A 20,834-nucleotide genomic window follows, 5' to 3' on the forward strand; every position below is an offset into this window, starting at 1 on the left:
ATTTTATGTGCAACAGCTAGTTGGGGTTTGTCTCCCCAACTCCCAACCCCAATAGCGGGATTGAACCCAGGGCCTTGCACATATTAGGCAAGCACTTTGAGCCAGGGTCTCAAGGAGATACCCAGAGGGGCAAGGCCCTCACTCGGCAGCACAGGCAGGCCTGGACTTGTGACCCTCCTGCCTCAACGTCCTAAGGAGCTGGGAATACACAGGCCTGTGTAGACACTTGACTAAGAGTTCAACTATGAAATCAAAAGCCTAAGTTTTTTCCTCCAAATATATCTAAATTTTCTAGGTAAGTTTTTTCTTTTTAAGAGATTATATGTTGCCAGGCCTAGAAGCTGAGGCAGAAGGACTACTTTGTGTTCAGGGCTAGCTTGAGGTACATAAGACCCTGTCTCAAACACAATACAAAACAAATTCAAAACATAAATAAGTTTATGTGAGGGTAAACTTTAAAAACAGAATTACAGCCAGGCAGTGGTGCCATGCTGCGTGCTTTTAATCCCAGCACTCAGGAGGCAGAGGCAGGCGGATCTCTGAGTTTGAGGCCAGCCTAGTCTACAGAGTGAGTTCCAGGGCAGCCAAGGTTACACTTGAAAACTATATTTTAAAAAAATTATATACAAAATTATCTTACTTCAGCTATTAAAACTTAATATTCGGAATTCGTATTTATCTCTTTACCTCCTTAGCAGATCTATTTTTTTAAAAAATCTGAATAGTATAAGAGCATGTTTATTACTGGAGTTTTAGTTACCATTTTAAAGACAGTCCCAAAAGAATATGATAAAGGCAAATTTAAACAATACCTCTGTGCGTGCCTTACTTTTCTTTTTTTCCAGAGCTGAGGACCGAACTCAGGGCCTTGCACTTGCTAGGCAAGCGCTCTACCACTGAGCTAAATCCCCAGCCCCCTGCCTTACTTTAGATACAACCAAACTCCTTTATCATTCAAATAGTCTATTTGGAATAAATAAAGTCAGTCCAAATGTTTTTAATTTTCTCACAGATTGCCTCCATATTGCTAAGCACTTTGATTCATCCACATTTGTTTTCCAATCTACTATGTCTGATTGTGAAAAGTTAATTTTCTGGACCTGACTATGGACCTGAGAGGTCTCAACTTTCTCCCCCACCTCCCACTCCCCATTTTTTGAGACAGGGTCTCCTACAGTCCAAGGCTGCCCTTGACTTCACTGCATAGACAAGATGACAGTTAACTTCTGAGCCTGCTGTCCACCTTCTAGCTACATGGGCCATCGGGTCAGTTTATGTGGTGCTGAGAATCAGACCCTGAGCCTCGAGCATGCTAGGCAGGCACTCTACCAGCTGAGCTGCAAGCGCACCGTAGGCCACGCTTTAACTTTCTGTCTGGGTCTCTACTCAAGCCCAAGGCTACAACCTTGGCATCTAAAATAAAGCTAGCCTGGCCTAGCCAGCACCCACTTTACAGACAACAGCAGAGACCTGTTACCATGCATGCAGGAGTTAAGCCTGGCCTGCCAGCTACATGACTTTAAGACTCTAACACCCTTGCTAACCTGTTATTAAGTTGAGACCAGTGGCTATAGAATAAGCTCCTGGCCAAACCCAAATTGCATGTTGTAAGCTTAAAGACCAAATAGACTTTTATCTGTGGCGTTTGCTATGATGTAAGATGGAACACCAACCACACCAGCAACAAACATAATATTCTTTGTAGGCTTTTATACCTGTAATATGCAGAAAAGTGTGCCCCAGAATCCTAACAAATATTTACTAAGTTAATGGATTCTCTCCTGTATCTCCATTTATCCCAATATGATAGGCAGTTATAAAAGATGAGATATATTCATTTTTTTTCCTCATTTTATGACAACATTCCTGGCAAAAGTAGCTTAAGGAAGAGTTAGTTTGTCTGGCTTACAATTTGAGAGGCCGGTCTACTATGGAAGGCAAGGCACTGCAGGAGAGCATCTGGCCACTCTGCATCCACCATCAAGAAGCACACAACGGATGCTGGCACACAGCTCCTTTCCTCCTTTCCCTCTTTATCCCAGCACGGGAGGAGGGTGCCCACACTTGGGGCAGATCTGCAGTCCTCAGTTACACCTCTCTAGAAATGCCCTTGGACACTCCCAGGTGTTGTTTCCTGGGTGATACAAATCCAGCCAGAGGACAATGAAGCCTGACCACCACACTTGGCCTCTTGGCTAAGTGAAGATTAACCAGCACACCCCTGATCCTGAACTCCTGGAATTCCCATCAGCCAGGAACAAAGAAGCATGAGAAAGGATTCAGATGAATGGCAGAACGGGCACTAGCTGGACCAGAGAGAAGGGACTCATTCTGCTAAGGCAGCCAGGAGGTCAGAGAAAAAGAGTGCAGGGCTATCTCAACTGATGCTTGGAGAACATTTTTGCTCCGTAAACTGACTCCCTAAGACCCTTGCAATGTGTTGAGTATTAGTTCTGCTCCAAGCTATCCATCCTAAGATGCCATGAGCAGCCAGGCATTGTGGCACATGCTTGTGACTTCAGCACTTGGGTGGCCAAGGAAAGAGAGCTCAGCAAATTTCAGGTCAGCCAGAATGAGACTTGGACTGTCTAAATAAATAAATTTTCAAAAACTTTTTAAAGTTATGCCTTATATGGCCATGGTGGCTTCTCATAACTATAAATTCTAGCACTCAGAAGGCTGAGGCAAGACGACTGCCATAAGTTTGAGGCTAGCCTGGACTCTACAGTGAGTTACGGCTTGGGATAGAATAAGATCCCCTCTCAAAGTTTAAAAAAAATGAAATAAAAGAATCCCAGCACTTGGGAGGCAGAAGCAGGCAGCTCTCTCTGAGTTCAAGGCCAGCCTGGTCTATAAATTGAGTTCAAGGACAGCAAGGGCTATTACACAGAAAAACCCTGTCTCAGAAAACTTACAGAAAAGAAGAAGATATGCCATAAGCAAATCCAAGGCTTCCTTAGAAGCATGTACATTCTCTGTGGTTGGGTGTCTTGGAGCGCTTGCAAAGGGCTCTAGGAAGGGTCACAAGAGTTGAACACATTTACTATGAGTCAAAATGCTTTAGGAGCTTCAAGAGCCCTTATCTAAGAACAAAATGTATTCTGGCCCAAACCAGGAGATTTATCCCATCTTTCAGTTCTCCGCTACCTCTATAAGCAGCCAATCAGAGCGAATCTTATTGTCACTTAACCACACTGGAATCTAACCAGTGAAAATACTGAACAACAACAAAATTACATAGAACAGGCTTCTTACACTAGTACAGCCCAAGTAAAAATACCCTTGACAAAAGCTGAACATTGATAAAGCCAGCCTGAAAGGGAATGAGAAGACAATGAGAAGGTCAAGACATTTTAGTTCTTTACTCTAAGAGTCCTTATAAATGGTTTGGTATATGTTAAGGGGCAGAGGTCCATATAGAAGACCACAGGACTAATCCATGTAGTAGCCTTTTCAGGGAGCCAAAAAGCCAGGGAGGCAGATTGAAAAGTACTGGCGGACCTCATTAGCCCTGCTTAGGAAACTGTGTAAGTGTGACCTCACCCCTGGATCACACAGCTATATTTAGTTTATACCTAATATGGATGAAGTCCTGAACGGGGCCATTTCCTCTCTCCACAAAAAGAAACTTCCTTGCTTTTCTTCTATCAACAATGCAAAGGGTGGGCTCCTCTGAAGGGGGAGTTTTAAAAAAGAAAAGAAAGGAAAGAGAAACGACTTGAGAAAAACATTAACAAATTAGAATGTAGCTTATTAAACCTGGCCCAGTTTGACATTTCTAAACTGGAAAACAATTCTGAAATCCAAATACACAATGTGCAAGTGAGGTTCCTCTATTGTGCTTCTAGAGAGACTCTTTAAAGTCTTTTACAAGAGACTAATCAACCAGGCCCCCAAAACACAAAGAGGTGAAGCAATGGAAACCCTCTAATTTCCTTCTAAATTTTATCAGAGGTGTTAGGGTTGTCACTCTATGGTAGAGCACAGACAGAGTGACATGTGTGAGGCCCTGGGTTCAAGAGTCAGCACCTAAAAACAAAGAAAGATTCAGACAGGAATTCTAAGCAGCGTTGGTGCAGATCCCAGCCTATATTTATTGGCCCTCTCTGAACCTCACATATGACACAGAATTGACATGCCTATTTCAGAGTTTATGTGAGGATTAACTTGGCTAACACATATAAAAGGCTGGCATCCTGTGCCTGGCCCATAATCAGCACCCAGAGCTGTCTATTATCCTGACTTTAGTATCTTGGCTTTTATCAGTTTACTGTGTCCTGTGTGGGAGTAAATTAAGTACTTTCAAAAAGTTTATAACATTATAATAAGATAAAAGATAAAGTCACTTTATGATCCTTGAGTCACCTACTAATTACAACCATACACTCAAGTTTTACAGCTTTATTACCATCCCACTGTGATAGAAAGATGGAAACTAGACACTTAGAGTCTAGAAATGAAGACTAGGAGACTGCAAATCCACCCTTAGCCCTTAAAAACCACTAGCCGGTCAGGATAGCACAAGCCTTTACTCTCAGCACTCAAGACGCCTGAGTTCTAGGCAAAGTCTACCTACATCAGGAATTCCAGGCCGGCTAGAGATGAAAAATCTAAGCATAACACCTGTAAGTCAGGGTGTGGTAGCATAACCATATAACCCAACACTCAGAAAGCAGAGGCAGGAGGATTTCGATTTCAGTGATAGCCTGGGCTGCATAAGTTGACTCTCTCAAAAAGGAAAAAAAAAAATTCATGTAAATTTACACTACCTCCGTTTCTTCTTACAAATTAAATGAACTCAAAGTCTCTTGGGATGGAGAAGATTTTAAAATATCCATACACATCTATGTTTCCCCTTAAGAGAGCATTATTTAATACTGGTTAACATATGACCAATCAATTTAATAATTGCATACAATAAAAATAAAAATAAAAAAGCATGGAATTTGGAAGCACGGGAAACCAAAAATCAATAATTAAAAGTACCCCTACAGAACCACTCTATCCAACGTCACAGATGGACTCTTGACCTCTTTTGAAATTTCACTGTAGAAGAGGAAGCAGGGGAAAACACTCTTCCTAATGCTTTAGCTAGAGTCCTGGGAGCTGAGGCAGGAGGACTCAGATGGAACTCATTGTCAGGCACTTGGTGACTACCAGCACAACTGTGAGCTGCCAGTTACCTCAGAAAGGAGGCCCAGCTGATCCTGGGGCTTCTGTCACACTAACTCCTCACTTTTGATTTAGAATGGAAAGCTCTCCACTTCTTTGCCAAGCCAGCCAAGCAGATCTTCGTAACATCCCAGAGGTTGAAACCACACACACTGCACACGTTAACTAACCCACAGGCCAGTGCAGTCTTAGCTGCATCCCAGAGGCGGCCGGCATTCGAGCAAGTGAGTGGGCCCGCTGTGGGTCACACTCTAAGTGGTTTTCTTACTAAGACTTTTAATCTTACCAAAGCCCAAGAGTCAGGTTCTGCTACCTCAGTGGAGACACCAAGTGAAGCGGCGAGTCAGGATTTAAACACAGTTGCATGGCTCTGGCATCCAATTTTTTAAAATAAAGTGTGGAGGTGTGTATACGTGCCACAGCATGCATGTAGGGGTCAGAGGACAACCTTGGGTGTGGGTCCTCACCTTCCACCTTGTTTAGACAGGGTCTCTGTTATTCACTACTGCTCATGTAGACTAGCTGGCCTGCAGGCCTCTAGAGACTCTCATGTGTCTGTCTGTCTCCCAGGAGCACTGAGATAACAGCACATGCTACTCTGGCTTGATGGGTGCTGGGGATCCCAACTCAAGTTCTCACACCAGCATGGCAAGCCCTTTCCCCACTGAACCCACTCCCAGCTCTCCAGTATCCACTCTCACCAGTACATTCTGGCAAACAGCAAAGCACTAAACTTAACTGTACACCTGAAACATGAATCCGAATTACGGCACCTTCTAACCGGACCGACACTCCAGTGCCGACACCGAAAGCACGGATGATGATACTCTGACCAACAACCGCCCTCCGACTAACTTGGGGAAGAAGTTAAGCTTGCATTTGAGTATATCCTAAGAACCACTTTGAGATACTAAAGCCAAACAAGTATGAACTAAGGCACTAACCTTCCCTAATCGTTTTCTCTTTTTCATTTGTTTTATATGGATTTGTTTGTTTGTTTTATAGTACTGGGGATCGAACCCAGAGCCTCATGGCAAACACTCTACCACTGAACTATATCCCCAGCCCCAACCCAGTACTTTCTTCACCCTTTCAACATATTTATCTGGCTTCTTGTGAGTTTAACAAGCACTTGCATTTTCCCAGTCATGTGATTTTTTTATTTATTTTTGTTTTGTTTCTTTTCCTCTAGCTGCCTCTGGAATAAAGCGTGTGCAAAGAGGGGTGAGGGTGGGGGAGCCCAGCACTGTTCTTCAGCAAGCATTTTATTGAATAGTAAATAGTTCAATGAGTTAATCCACAGTGCAGTTACACACAGCACTCCACAAATGTCTGTATCTGCTCAATTATTATGGACCGCTCTTCTGTGCATCCCTTCTGCCCTGCAGTTGGGAAAGGCAACATAAAACAAGTCCGTGAGACTCAGCATCTACTCTAAATCCACTAGCACCAGGCTTCTGCAAGTGGAAAAAGCCTCCCAGCCAGGCAGTTACAATGGCTCCCAGGAAAAGGCTTGCGGGGACTCTGGAGGAGTGCTCCTTCCTACACTACAATCCTCGGCGGCCACAGGCGCTCACAGTGCATCTGCTCGGCTTCCCCTGGGCCTGAAGCAGCTCCTGGTTTAATGAAGATTGCTTAAACTGGCACTGATTTGTGCCTCTCCGCAGTCACGAAAAAGCTGCAATGAAGAGGACACGAAATACAATGTGCTTTATGGGTGAGTCCTGACTCTGCTTGAGACATGGCAAAGTGGCAGGTTTGGCAATTACTGAAGCCCCAGCATCACAGCCTACTTAGAAAAACAGATTTAAAGGGATAGCTGCCAAACAACAGGGAAGAAGGCAGTGGTACCAAGTCTGTGAAATGACAGACGATATAAGCAGTGGGGAAAGCAAGTGAAATCTTGAAAGCAAGCTTGATTGAAGCTCAAATTTCACTTTGTTTTAGGAAAGACTGCTCTCAGTTCCAGCATTAGAGAAGAAAAGACTCCTATACTTTACCATATGAAAGTTCTCTTTCAAAGCCTAACTGGACTGCAGAATAAGACCCTATTTCAAATGAACAACAAAAAATCATACACAGAAAGCTTTCCCTAGAGCCACGAGTGGTGGCACATGTCTGCAATCCCAGCAACCAGAAAGCAGGGCAGTTTACTACATGACCCTGTATCAAAGTTCAGTCCCTAGTTGGGGGAGGGGGTGGGGGAGAGGATGACAACTAAGGCACCTGAAACAGAGAAAAATAAAAAGTTTTGGTTTTGTTTATTGTTTTCATATTTTTCAGTTGTTCCACACCGCTGCACACGCCTCCCCCCGCCCCCATAGGGGTGGTGAGACTGACCTCAGTATGTAGATCAGGTTGGCCTGAAACTCCAGGAGATCCACCTGCCTCTGCCTCCCAATATTGGGATTAAAGGCATGGGTACTTATTTATTTTTTATTTTATTTGTACGAGTGTTTTTGCCTTTGCATGTGCATTACATGCATGCCTAGTGCCCAGTGGCCAGGAGAACACCAAATTCTCTGGAATTGAGAGTTAAAGGCATGGCAAGACCTAGAGCCAAGTGACAGTGGCTGCGAAAGAGATGCTGGTGGCCTTGGGTCCCTACAGCTGTCCCAGCCCAGCTGCTTCGACTATGTGAAGATGGCTTTGTCATGGGTTACACCATGGGCATGTGAAGATGGGCTGTCATGGGTTACACCATGGGCATGTGAAGATGGGCTGTCATGGGTTACACCATGGGCATGTGAAGATGGGCTGTCATGGGTTACACCACGGGCATGTGAAGATGGGCTTTGTCATGGGTTACACCATGGGCATGTGAAGATGGGCTGTCATGGGTTACACCATGGGCATGTGAAGATGGGCTGTCATGGGTTACACCACAGGCATGTGAAGATGGGCTTTGTCATGGGTTACACCATGGGCATGTGAAGATGGGCTGTCATGGGTTACACCATGGGCATGTGAAGATGGGCTTTGTCATGGGTTACACCATGGGCATGTGAAGATGGGCTTTGTCATGGGTTACACCATGGGCATGTGAAGATGGCTTTGTCATGGGTTACACCATGGGCATGTGAAGATGGCTTTGTCATGGGTTACACCATGGGCATGTGAAGATGGGCTTTGTCATGGGTTACACCATGGGCATGTGAAGATGGCTTTGTCGTGGGTTATGCCATGGGCATGTGAAGATGGCTTTGTCGTGGGTTATGCCATGGGCATGGTGGCCCAGGCACTGTTTGGCACCTTCTCTTGTCTCAGGATCAGAATTCGGGATTGGGAGCTGATGGATAGCATTGGGAAAACCATGACGCAGAGTGGTGGAACCTTTGGTCCATTAATGACCACTGGAATGGGCATACAACGCTAATCAGGGCAGTGACTGCCTGCTACGTCTATACTTTCCCATCCATTTTGACCCTTGTACAATAATAGTTTTTAATTCTCAAAAAAAAAAAAAAAGTTACAGGCAGTTGTAAGAACCAAACTGAGTCCTCTGCGAGAGCAGCACATACTCCTAACTGCCAAGTTATCTCTCCAGCTTCCAAAAGAAAATTCCTAATTTACTGCTTTGGACTTTGAAGATGAACTAAAATTCAGCACTAACTGTAATTCACCAGCTATCCTAAAGCTAGAGTCAAATGAGACTCTCTATAAGCTGAGACCCCTTCCAAACTAAAGACAAGTCACTCGAGAGTGAGTGGAAGGCTTCGAGAAATGGAGTTGACAGCTGACCAGGCAAAATCTCACCACTAAATCATCGGGGTTTTAATGACACAGCCAGCAATATCAGCCAGCCTATGCTTTATTTTCTGTCAACTACCCACCAAACACAACTGTTAAACAGACGGTCCTTTTCCAAAGGACTGCATATTTTAAAGGGGATTTCCAGCCAACTCTAACCAACAGTAGAGTTAGCAACTCTACCTAAGTGCATTGACTCACAGTAAGACTTACTGCATGCCTATTAGGAAGCAAGTGATCTACTAAATCCTGCAGTGGAGACAAAGATGAACATCAGGGGGTCCTACCTACACGGGCCTTTCTTTATTATGGCAAAGACATGTGAGGCAAAGAAAATGGCTTTCCACAGAGAGCTAACAGGAAAGTGATCCTGAAGAATTAATAAAAACATATGAACAGAATCACCTAGACTTCCACAAGTGGGAATGCAGTAGGAAAGGCTGCTTCAGGAATAAGAAACAGAAGCACTCCAAACAGCTAGGGTAAAGGCCCAGGAAGCAGGAGGTACATGTGTCCATTCACTGGGTCTAGACGGTGACAGTTGTGGGCTTGAATGACAGGCTGTGGATTTGAAGTTAGTTTTTTATTTAGCAAAGAGCAACAAAATGGTTTCTGCACTTGGGGAGTAAGGAAGAGGAGGAACACAGTTGGATTTTCAAAAAACATGGCTTATAGCAGTGGTTGTCAACCTTCCTAATGCTGCTGATGTTGCGACCCTTTAATACAGTTCCTCATGTGGTGACTCCCAGCCATAAAATTATTTTCATTGCTATTTCAACTGTAATTTTGCTACTGTTATGAATCCTAATATAAATATCTGTTTTCTACTGCTCTTGGTCGACCCTTATGAAAGGGTCATTCAACACCCCTAAGTTGAGAACCACTGGCTTATAGCAATTCTTATCTCCCACTGTGGCTGCAAATGTACTTTATGTTCTAGCGAGATTGGTTTTAAACATGCCCCATACTTCTTTGCTTCCATGGATTCTTGTTGCCATTCCAATGATCAACTGAAATACCTTCGTCTTCTACAGCCTTTCCCATCCCCCCATGTCAACTTGCAGATGGAAGCCAGTTGTTTTTCCTTTCCTTTGTTTAGTAACTAGTTCAGGCACTGTTGTAGGTGCAGTACATCAGTGGGCAACTTCTCCATCACTATGGCATGCAGATTTAGTTGGAGAGGAAAACTAGAGACATGTGCCTACTTGTGATGAAGTGCTGTACAGGGGGAGAGAGAGAGAGAGAAAGAGAGACAGCGGGGAAAGGGGTATTGGGAGTCATGAGTGATGGGGTGTGGCCCTGCTTCCCCATGATTCCTTTCCCTCTGTTTCTTTTCCTCCTTTTCTCCTCTCCCCTCCCTCTCCCCTACCCACCAACAGTCTTCACACACACACACACTCAGAAGAGGAGGAGAAGGGTTTATAACAAATTCAACAAACAACCAGCAAATTTCAGGCAAGTGTCAGTTTTACTTTAAATAAACCAAACTTGCAGAACGGAATACAGAACTAATAAATGAGCCTCTTTAAACTAACAGGCCAGTTATAGCCTCAGTAATACCTTTCATGCTTAAATATTCCACTCCTCTTTAAATCAATTACGTCATTTAGGCTGTCACATAGAAAATCATTCTGAAGTTCTTAATTCAATGAATTTTGCTTTTTGTTTGTGAGAGGGTTTCTGTTTATTTTTTGAAACAGGTTCTCAAGTAGCATAGGCTAGCTTAGATCATATCCCAGGGCCAGCCAGGACCTTGAACTTCTGATCTTCCGGCCTCCACCTCCTTACTGCCAGGATTAGATTTTATTCTGTTTGGTTTTGCTTTTTGACTATGGGATCTTTGGCCTTCGAACTAAGAGATCTTTGTGTTTCAGCCTGCTGAGTGCTGGAATTATAGGTTTGTATCACCATACCCAGCTCATTTTTATTTATTTATATTTTTAATTTTTTGAGAGTCCTACACTGTGTAATCCAAGGTAGCCTGGAACTTGTGATAATTCTCCTGTCTCAGTTTCAGGAATGCAAGATACAGACATGAACTCCTCCTCCCAGCTTCATCTGGGTTTCTGAAGACTAAATGGAATAAAGTCACCGTAAATTACAGTCAAAAGAAGGGGCTAGCACCTGACACTCGTCAACCATGGCTCACCTACCCATCTTCCAGATACACTGCAAGCTCCTTCAGGAGACAAGAAAGGCTGTGCTTATTGGTCTCTCAACTGCCATTTGCTTGGGTCATTATCCCTCCCTACCCGTACTCAACAGTACCTAGGCAGACCATCTCACCACTTCCCAGTCCACACATACAGAAAGGAGACATTACGATGTGTTACATTTGTTTGTGTTGCAGAATAATTGTTTAACTATATAAAGGTGTGTTGCATTTGTTTAACTATGTAAAGATGTGTTGCTGTTTTACCTTGCCTGCCTAAGGCACCTAATTTGTCTAATAAAAAGCTAAATGGCCAATAGCTACGCAGTAAAGGGACAGGAGGGGCTGGCGGGCAGGGAGAAAAGGAGAGCCAGCCAGCCAGCCAGCCACCAGCCTGCCAGAGGCCAGCCTGCCAGGGGCCAGCCTGCCAGCACCCAGCCAGACAGGCACAGAAGAAGCAGTAAAGTAGAACATACAGAATGAAAGAAAGGTAAAAAGCTCTGAGGCAAACCATAGATGAAGAAAAACATGTTAAATTAAGTTATAAGAGCTAGTGAGACAGCATAAGATAAGGCCAAGCATTCATAATTACCAACAAGTCTCTGTGTCACTATTTGGGGGCTGGATGTCTGAGAAAGCCTGCTACACAGATCTCCTAAAGAGTACAAAAGGAACTCCTACCTTAAAACCATTTCATCAACACCTATTTGAACAATTCTAAGTATTAGTGGTGCTCTTCTACAGCTCGGTTGGTAGAGGGTGGGGCGGCTGTAACTGCTGCTGGGTTTCACACACAGAAAACCTTGCTTTCTGAGGGCAGGTGTGGTCCTGCATTCCTTTACTCCCAGGGGAGGCAGAGGCAACTGATCTCAGTGCATTGGAGGCCAGCCTGATCTACATTGTAAGGTCAAGGGCAACAAGGGCTACACAGACACCATCTTTTAAAAAAAACCTCTTGCTTCCTTCTAGTAAAGACTGGACAGGAGACGTGTTTGTAGGAAGACAGATCTGGACACTGTCTATGTCTCTTTTATAAAACCTAAGTAAGCTTTCCTTAAGTCAACTCAATACATGTTACATATCAGGTTGAGCTGTTCTCACAGGAGGACTAAATAAAACATTACACAAAAATTCTCAAGGACTCACTAGTAGAAGTTTTTGAAAAGGATTAGGGCATATTAGCAATTAAGGGCCCTACTGACTGTGAAGTACAATTAACACCCATTTTACCGATGGCTGGAGACCTTTACTGGACTTAATGAACACTTGAAAAGCAATAACCATCTTTAGGGCAAAATTTTGGAGTTCTGTATTCACTAAAATATGCTGTCCTCTGGTCAAGCAACACAAGAGGGTACACCCTGCATCAGCTTACATTTTTGCAAAAGCTTCAATCCAGCCTCGCATGTTTGTTACGCTCACGCCCAACATCTAATTTCTTAAGTGGAACCAACCACCTCCTTTTTTTCCAGCTAGTGGATGTAGTCAAATTTCACAGCGACTACTCTCCCAGTATTCCTAAGTGGCACAAACACCTAATTTGATTCCTTTTTAGTTTTAAGGACTGCTCACTTGAGTAATTTGCCACCTGCTCTCCACCTCCGAAAATACAGCAGCTGGTCTGGTGGTTCGGCACACACAGAGCACTGGCAGAGCCTACCAAGTCCCTACCTGGGATCCATCTAACTGCAGTTTTGTATCCCCGCTGTTCAGAGTTTATTTTCTTCTTCTCCCACACATACAAGTAAATAGCCATGCTTCGAGCTGACAAAATTGTGTTTGTGCTACACCAGGTGATTGACAGCTTTACAACTTGGTTACAATGAGAATTCAATGTTCTTCCTAAGAATTAGTTCACCCATAAAGCTGGAAATAACTTCATCACATACACAACACCAACATCAAAAGCATGAAAGACTATTAGGCTTCAAGCATTTTAAATTCAAAGAAAAAGGAAACAAAACCCCACCAATAGTAGAAGTACAAGACCCTGCAGTGCTCTCTGGGGTCCATATTTAGCCCTAGGAACAATACTGCTAGTGTTCAAACAATGCTCCAACGCTCTTATTCTAAACATGGTCTGATTTACCTACATTAGGTTGTGACTTTCACAAGTTTATAATTAGTCTAATACATGATAATGATTCTATATTTTCAATAAAGAGGGAAAAAATTAAATAATGTTAATTGTTGGGCCTGGTGTCCCAGCTACTCTGGAGGCTGAAACAGGAAGATCAAAAGCCCCAGACCTGAGGCTGCATAGATAGCTCAGTGGTTAGGTGTAGGAGCAGCAAGAGGACCTGAGTTCAGTTCCCAGAACCCACACCCCAGCTCCACACAATGAGGGGTACACACATTTAATCCACTACAGGCAAAACACCCATACACGTAAGATAAATAGTATTTTTAAAAAGGAGCCAGGAGTGAGGACACTTGCCTTTAATCTCAGCACTCAGGAGGAGGTGGGGTGCCTGCAATATCAAGGCTAGCCTGGTCTATATTGAGAGTTCCAAGTCAGCTAAGGCTACTTTGTGAGACCGTGTCTCAAATTAATTAAGTTTTTAAAGGGCTGAGGCATGGCAGTGTAAGTGTGCTTGCCTAGCATACATAAAGCCCCGGGTTCCATCCCTAGTACCATAAAAACTGAAATAAAACAAAAAGCTAATTGATATTCTTCAGTGATACTTGGTACTGACTGCTGAGGTCTTGTGAGCCAAGTCTCATGAAAGGCACCAGAACTAAAAGCTCCTAAGACATTCACAGAATCGCATGTCCTGTACTTAATTTAGAGTTCCATTCTATCATACTCCAGGGTTTGTAGTCAGAACCCTAATGTCATTTTCCAGTCTCTGTACCAGCCTTTAGCTGAGCAAACTATCCGAGCTTTTTGCTCTACTTGATAAAAATCTTAACTCATCATGCCTTAATCATACTTCCCATCCTGCCTAACTCACTTCCCAGAGACTCACTCATTCCCTACTCAGGAAACACCGGAAAAGAGAAGCGAGAAGCTAGAAGCTAGGCTCCTCAGCTCCCGTGGTGAAGCAGGGGGAGGGGAAGTCTTGCTCACCACTCCTCTATTGGCTCCTAGGCACCCCCTCAGGCATCCTTCCCCTCAGGCATCCTTCCTTCCCCTCAGGCATCCTTCCAGAACAACTTGACTGTCCCTCACCTGTCACTTCTGCATTAGGCTTCCCTGGCTCCAATACCTCCTGTCTCTTCCCCATTCTGAGCTCCTTTCAGAATTTTGTATTTAACCAAAATCATCACTTGGCATTTGCCAAAAGGAAACCTGCTTCAGGTCTATAGAAACAGCCCTGGGAAAAGGTAACAAGGACAGAGTTTCCACTAACCTCACATTTTACACAATTCCAAGTCCTTAACTTGCTCTCTAGAAAGCCCGAAGGCGCAAACCAGTTAGAAAGGAGAACACTGTCTTTCACTGAATTTGAAGTTGTTCCATCTCGGCACCAGTTTCTACAGAAAAATGATTTCATCTGTTGTTTGAAAGGTTTGAAATCTGCCCTTGAAAGGAAACATAAAAATCTCCCACTTGAGACCGGCAGCAGGATCCATTCACATCTTCCCCAACGGGACTAGGAGGGTGAGCAGAGAGTAAGCCAGGAGGGACAGGAGAAGCCCGGGAGAGCAAAGTGTGCAAAAATGGGCACACTAACAGAGCAGCTGACTAGTCAGGATCTTGTCAGGATCTGAATTCGGGCTCTTCGTTCAGAGGCATCACTACCAGCTGCTCCTGGAGTTCACAAATGATGTCTAAACTCACATTCCCTTTCTCAGCTACCTACCTCCAACCCACCTACTCCCCGCTACCTTTCAGGGTCAAGTTCAAGCCTCCTTCAACCTTTATGTCTGTCTCCTGGCTTAATTTGCCATGAACTGTATGACTCCATAAGCACATACCTCTTGCCATCTGTTCTCTTTTGTGGTACTGGGGGTCAATCCTAGGACCTAAAAAGCTGAGTAAGAACTCTACCACGGAGTTACAACCCAGTCCTCTCTTTGAGACAGGTTATCACCATCTAGTCCAAGTCTTGAACTCACTCTGCAGATTAATGTCCTATAAAAACCACTCCCAGGGGCTGGAGAGATGGTTCAGAGGTTAAGTGCACTGACTGCTCTTCCAGAGGTCCAGAGTTCAATTCCCAGCAACCACATGGTGGCTCACAACCATCTGTAATGAGATCTGGTGCCCTCTTCTGGCCTGCAGGCATACATGCAGGCAGAACACTGCATACATAATATATAATAAACAAATAAATCTTTTTTAAAAATGTTCTTAAAAAAAGAAAATTGCATATTAAAAAAAACACTCCCAATCGCAGAAGCTTGGGGACTACTGTAGACAGTGATATCACAATTCAAAAGGGTACTACATAAAGTTTAAATTACAGCCCATAAAACTAAACACTGGGAAGGATTGACTCCTACTTGGGATTCGAAATGTATCACTTCATACAGACGCAACCAGTGAGAGGGGGAAACAGTGTGTCAAAACAAGTTGGGCTTATACAACAAATCAAAAATCCAGACTCCTGATTACTCTCCTCCTGTGTGTAATCGCTGTATTCAGGAGGCTGAGGCAAGAAAACTCTCACTGATTCAGGGGTAGCCTGGGCTGCATAATTATGGCTATAGCCAATAAGAAATATTGGTGAAAAATAAGGACAGATACATGAAAAGATCAGAAGTATTAAATTAGGAAGGAAAAAGAGTTAAGTAGAGGCGGGCGGTGGTGGTGCACACCTTTAAGCCCAGCACTCGGGAGGCAGAGGCAGGTGGATCTCTGTGAGTTGGAGGGCAGCCTGATCTACAGAGCAAGTTTCAGGACAGGCTCCAAAGCTACACAGAGAAACTGTATGGAAAAACCAAAAAAAAAAAAAGAGAGAGAGAGAGAGTTAAGTAGATAAAAATCACATGGTATTGGCAATCAGGGCTAGACAAAGTAGGACAAAGGACCAAGAGCAAGGTTCATGACTCAGAACATCAGGATCCAAGAAATAAGTGTTTCAAGGAGAGCAGGGTATTGCATGCCTGTAACGTCAGCGCTCAGAAAGCTGAGACAGAACTGCTGCAAGTCAGAGGCCAGCCTGGGCTACACAGGGAGTTCAAGGATAGCTGAGACACAAAGGAAAAACCTGTCCAAAAGAAAGAGCAAAAAATGCAGGGTGGCGGTAGCGGCGCACGCCTTTAGTCCCAGCACTCGAGAGGCAGAGCCAGGAGGATCTCTGTGAGTTCAAGGCCAGCATGGTCTACAGAGCGAGTTCCAGAAAAGGCACAAAGCTATACACAGAAACCCTGTCTCAAAAAACCAAAAAAAAAAAAAAAAAAAAAGACCAAAAAACAAAAATGAGGTCAGGGAGAACAAAGAAAATTGTTTCCAATTTCAAAGGACAAACAAGACATACACTAATAACAACAACAAATTATCTAGAGATGGCTCAGGGCTTAAGGGCCCCCCACTGTTCCTACAGAGGACCAGAGTTCGATTCTCAGCATCCATGTTGGGCCGCTCACAACCACCTGTAACTCCAGCTCTGGGGGATCTGACACCCTCTTCTGAGGGCACCTGCAAACATGTGCATATACCCACATACAGACATTTACATACATACCTAAAGATAAAAATGTCTTTTAATCACATATTTTTTAAATGCCCTGAAAGGGGAGAGAAGCAATTTCCTTTCCAGTACTGAGTACCTTAACATCCAGGCACTCTGGACAAGATATAGACCAGGCAAGACAGCTTAGTGGGTCACCTGAGCAAGCCTGGCTAGCTGAGTTCAAGCTCCAGAACCCACAAGGTAGGAGGAGAGAATTAGCTCTCATAAACTGCCCAATGGCCTCCATGTGTGTGCTGTCCCATACACACACACAATGAAGTTTTGTCTTGTTTCGTTTTTTTTGTTTGTTTGTTTGTTTTTTGTTTTTTTGAGCCAGGATTTCTCTGTATAGTTTTGGTTCCTGTCCTGGATCTTGCACTGTAGACCAGGCTGGCCTCGAACTCACAGAGATCCGCCTGGCTCTGCCTCCAATGCTGGGATTAAAGGTGTGCACCACCACCGCCCAGCATGAATGCAATTTTTTTTAACACAAAAAGTTTTCGGACACATAGTGGTGACTCAAGCCTGTACATAGAGCACTTGGGTGGCTGAAGCAGGACTGCCGTGAATTTGAGGCCAGTGTGAGCTCCAGAGCTAATTCAGGCCAGGCTGAACTACAGTGAGATCCCATGTTCCCCATCACTCCCTCCCCAAAAAAAAGTTATCTGCTACAAATTCAGGACAGTTGGCTGAATAACTAACGCTGTTTAGCATATCACCCTAGACAACCAGTTTCTGTCCCTTCTTACTTTCAAAATAACTATTTATAAGAGTATTTCCCCATTTGCCTTCCCCACATACAGGTTTTGAGAAGAAATCAACACCCTTTACCACATTTTACTTTTCTCTTTTTTCTCCTTTCAAACAACTAACCGGGTCTGGATCAGCATAAAATGGCCCTATATTAAGCACAGAAGAGTAAAAAATAATTTCACAGTTGAAAATAATAAAGCTTGAGAGAAAAATTGCCCAGGATGGCCCAACCAATGAGCACAGAATTCTGTGACTGGCCTTTGGCTCCAAGTGCAGACAGACCTGTGAATTCAATGGTTCACACCACAGATATGGAAGACTGGGAAGGGGCATGCAAGTGACTCATCCTTGGGAAAGTGCACCCACCCATCTCCTCATGGAAGTATTAAATCAACAGTGAGCAGGGCATCAGGCATCCATCATGTCCTTTCTAAGGGTGTGTTTGTGTGTTGCTAAAAATTGCACACAGGGCCTTGCCCACGCTAGGCAAGTGTTCTACCACTGAGCTACATCTCCAACCGCTTCCTAGTTTTTAAACATTTCCTTGCTGTTATTGTATTGGCTAAGACCTCCAGAACCACACTGAGTAGAAGCTAGAAATGGTAGTATTTGTGTGTGACTCTAAGTTATGTTTGTTGCTGATTTTGAAACTGGGTCTCCCTATGTAGCCCTGGCTAACTTGGCACTCACCAGGCTGGCCTCCAGCTCAAAGGTCTGCCTGCCTCTGCCTCCCAAGTGCTGGGATTTAAAGGGCTGGGCTTGTATTACTCAGCTTATAATTCTGAGTTGAATAACACTTCTAAGATTTTACCAATAAGCACTGTTCTTCAGATTATATATACAGTTTGGAGGTTGTTTTGCTTTGTGTTTAGTTTATCTGAACTCCTTCCTGCTGGGTATGATGTTTCACACCTGTAATCCCAGCACTCGGCAGGCTGAGGCAGCCTGGACTACATAATGAGTTCTAAGAAGAAAAACAGGAGAGAGCAGATGAGAAGAGGAAAATTCATTGTGTCCAGGTTTCTGGTCTAGCCTTATCCCTTCTCTGTGTTTTCTCCACTCCCCTCTTCCTTTTCCCTTAGCTCAGATTCCTTCCTACGCACCTCAAAGTTAAATTATGTCTGCGGCCTCAGTCACAGAGACAATGATATTTTGGGAGTCCTATGCCTTTCTTTCAAGTCTCTAGACCAGTGGTTCTCAACCTTCCCAATGCTGTGACACTTTATTACAGTTCCTCATATTGTGGTTGACTCTCAGACATAGTTATTTTCGTTGCTACTTCATAACTGTAATTTTGGTACTGTTATGAATTGTAATGTAAATAAATATCTGTGTTTTCCGATGGTCTTAGGCGGCCCCTAAGAGTCGTTAGCTCCCGGGGTCACGACCCACGAGTTGAGAACAACTGCTCTAGACCAAACCGTTTCTAAAACTGGCAACTGAAAGAAAAATACTAAGACGAACATTGTTAACACCCTGCAGATTTCTGCCTTCCACCTCTGGAACATATCCTTCAATAATTTCCGCTCTTTCAAATGAAAACTAAGAAAGGGCAGACTAGTATGGATTCCTGTTGAATTTCTAATGTGTCGCCTGTTTCTACATAAGCCTGGCTATTTAGCGGCTGACAGAATCTCGGGGTTTCAAAGGCGGTTCAGGAAAGCAGAGGACCCAGATGTTTGTAACTTTTCTCTCCTTCCCTACGCTCCAAAGGGAGGGGCGCGGAGAGCATAGTTTCTAGGCAAAGAAGGCAGTCTCAGGATTTAAAAGCTGAAGGGGCGAGAGGAATGAACCTTTTAAAGCCCGAGGGAGCTGAGAATTATTCTTTCTGGCAATCAATTTTTCTTTCGAACCAAAAGCGCTTGTCGAGGTGGCAACACCAACCGGAGCAGCCAAAAAGGTTGCATCATATGAAAAGGCGCCGCGCTTGAGAAACAAGAAAACCAGATGGTGGTAAAAATACCGGACAGGAAAACCCGAGTCGGGAATCTCCGTCTTTTCCGGAAGCCCTGGGGCATCCACCCTTCTTCTCGCTTTTTCTTTTCCTATCTTCCCCCCCCCCCGTTGTTGTCTGGGTTTTTTTTGGGGGGGGAGGGCGTGGGCTCACATTTGTAGCTGGACTCGAACTCGAGGCACTCCTCAAGCCTCAACCGCTGGGTCATAGCCTAGTCACCACGCCCGCATTAGGGAAGAAAAGGAATCTCCCCTCCCCCAGGGGGGAGGAGAGCAGGGTTGAGGGGTCCCACGCATCCCAGGCTTGCCCTGAGCTCACTAAGTAGCCAAGGCTGGCCCTGAACTCCCCATCTTCCTGGCTCCACCTTCCCCGTTGCTGGGTTTAAGGCGTGCGCCACCCAGCCCCGCTCCCGGTTTTCCCCTTTATTTTATTTATTTTATTTAGCTTCGCATCGAAAGTTTCAGTTTCACACCGGCGGAGCGCCAGCCTTCAAGTAAGTTGGCCGGGCGATCAGCCGGGCTCCGCGGGCGGGGTGGGGTCGGACAGGGCGAGGAGGGTGACAGGACCCACGCGGCGCGGCTGGGGCGCGTCCCGCCCTGCGGAGTCGGCTGTGTCGCCGAGCCCGCGGGGTCCGCCAGGGTCCCGCTGCGAGGCGGGAAGGCGCGGGGCCGAGACAATGGGCAGGGGGCGCGGGAGGCACGGCGCTGCCTCGGGCCGCGGGGACGCCACGTGGGGGCGCTTCGGGGCGTCGTGGGGGACACGGGCCGCCCGGGACGGCGAGCGCTCACCTTGACGAAGAGCTCGATGAGGGGCTCTTTGTCCTCCTCCTTCAACCCGTTCAGGGGCATCGACAGCGCCATGGCCGGCTGGGCTGGGCTCCGCGGACGGCGGCTGCGGCTGTAGGGCTGCTGTGGCTGCGGGTTCCCGCCGCGCTCGCTCTCTCGCTCGCTCGCTCGCTGGACAGTCCCGGCGTCTAAGCTGCCCGCGGCCTCGGCTCCTCAGCACCGCCTCACGCCTCGCGCGCGACTCGGAGGGGGTTGCGGTCCCAGCCACTTCAAACCGCTGGGCGGGCCCCGGTGGGCGTGGTGTGGGCGGGGCAGCGGCCCGGCGCCTCGGGACTCTGCGGGGGAAGTGGGCGGGCCGGACCTCCAGGGGCGTGGCCCCGGGCGGGGAAGGCGGGGACGGGCGGGTGGGTGGGGCCCTTTAGCTCCAGCCGATGGACCACTGCGGAGCCTGGAGGACGCTGAGGGGCGTGGCCTAGGCTGGGCAGCGCGGATTGGCGGAGCGGTCCCCGTGAGCCACGCCCCCCCAGGGGCGGGAGGGAAAGGTCCCCGGAGCCGGAGCCTGACACCGCCTCCCTCCGCGGCGCGGCCGCGTCCTCCGCAGCTGCTGCTGGTTGGGTGCCAGGTGACCTCATGCGGCGGCCCGCCTC

The 20,834-nt window shown here is 45.7% G+C and overlaps 1 protein-coding gene and 1 pseudogene across 1 annotated transcript in view; one reads left to right on the top strand and one right to left on the bottom strand.

The window, feature by feature from the left end:
• Positions 1 to 20,492, bottom strand: part of Clic4 (chloride intracellular channel 4) — a 53,626-nt gene extending 33,134 nt beyond the window's left edge. The window contains exon 1 of the mRNA XM_059255899.1: positions 20,191 to 20,492. Coding sequence (XP_059111882.1) covers positions 20,191 to 20,262 — 72 coding nt within the window. The 5' untranslated portion in view covers positions 20,263 to 20,492. The remainder of the gene's footprint in view (positions 1 to 20,190) is intronic.
• Positions 7,757 to 8,548, top strand: LOC131904432 (reactive oxygen species modulator 1-like; annotated as a pseudogene).
• Positions 20,493 to 20,834: the final 342 nt, after the last annotated feature.

Source organism: Peromyscus eremicus, chromosome 2 (assembly GCF_949786415.1).
Source record: "Peromyscus eremicus chromosome 2, PerEre_H2_v1, whole genome shotgun sequence".
NCBI lineage: Eukaryota > Metazoa > Chordata > Mammalia > Rodentia > Cricetidae > Peromyscus > Peromyscus eremicus.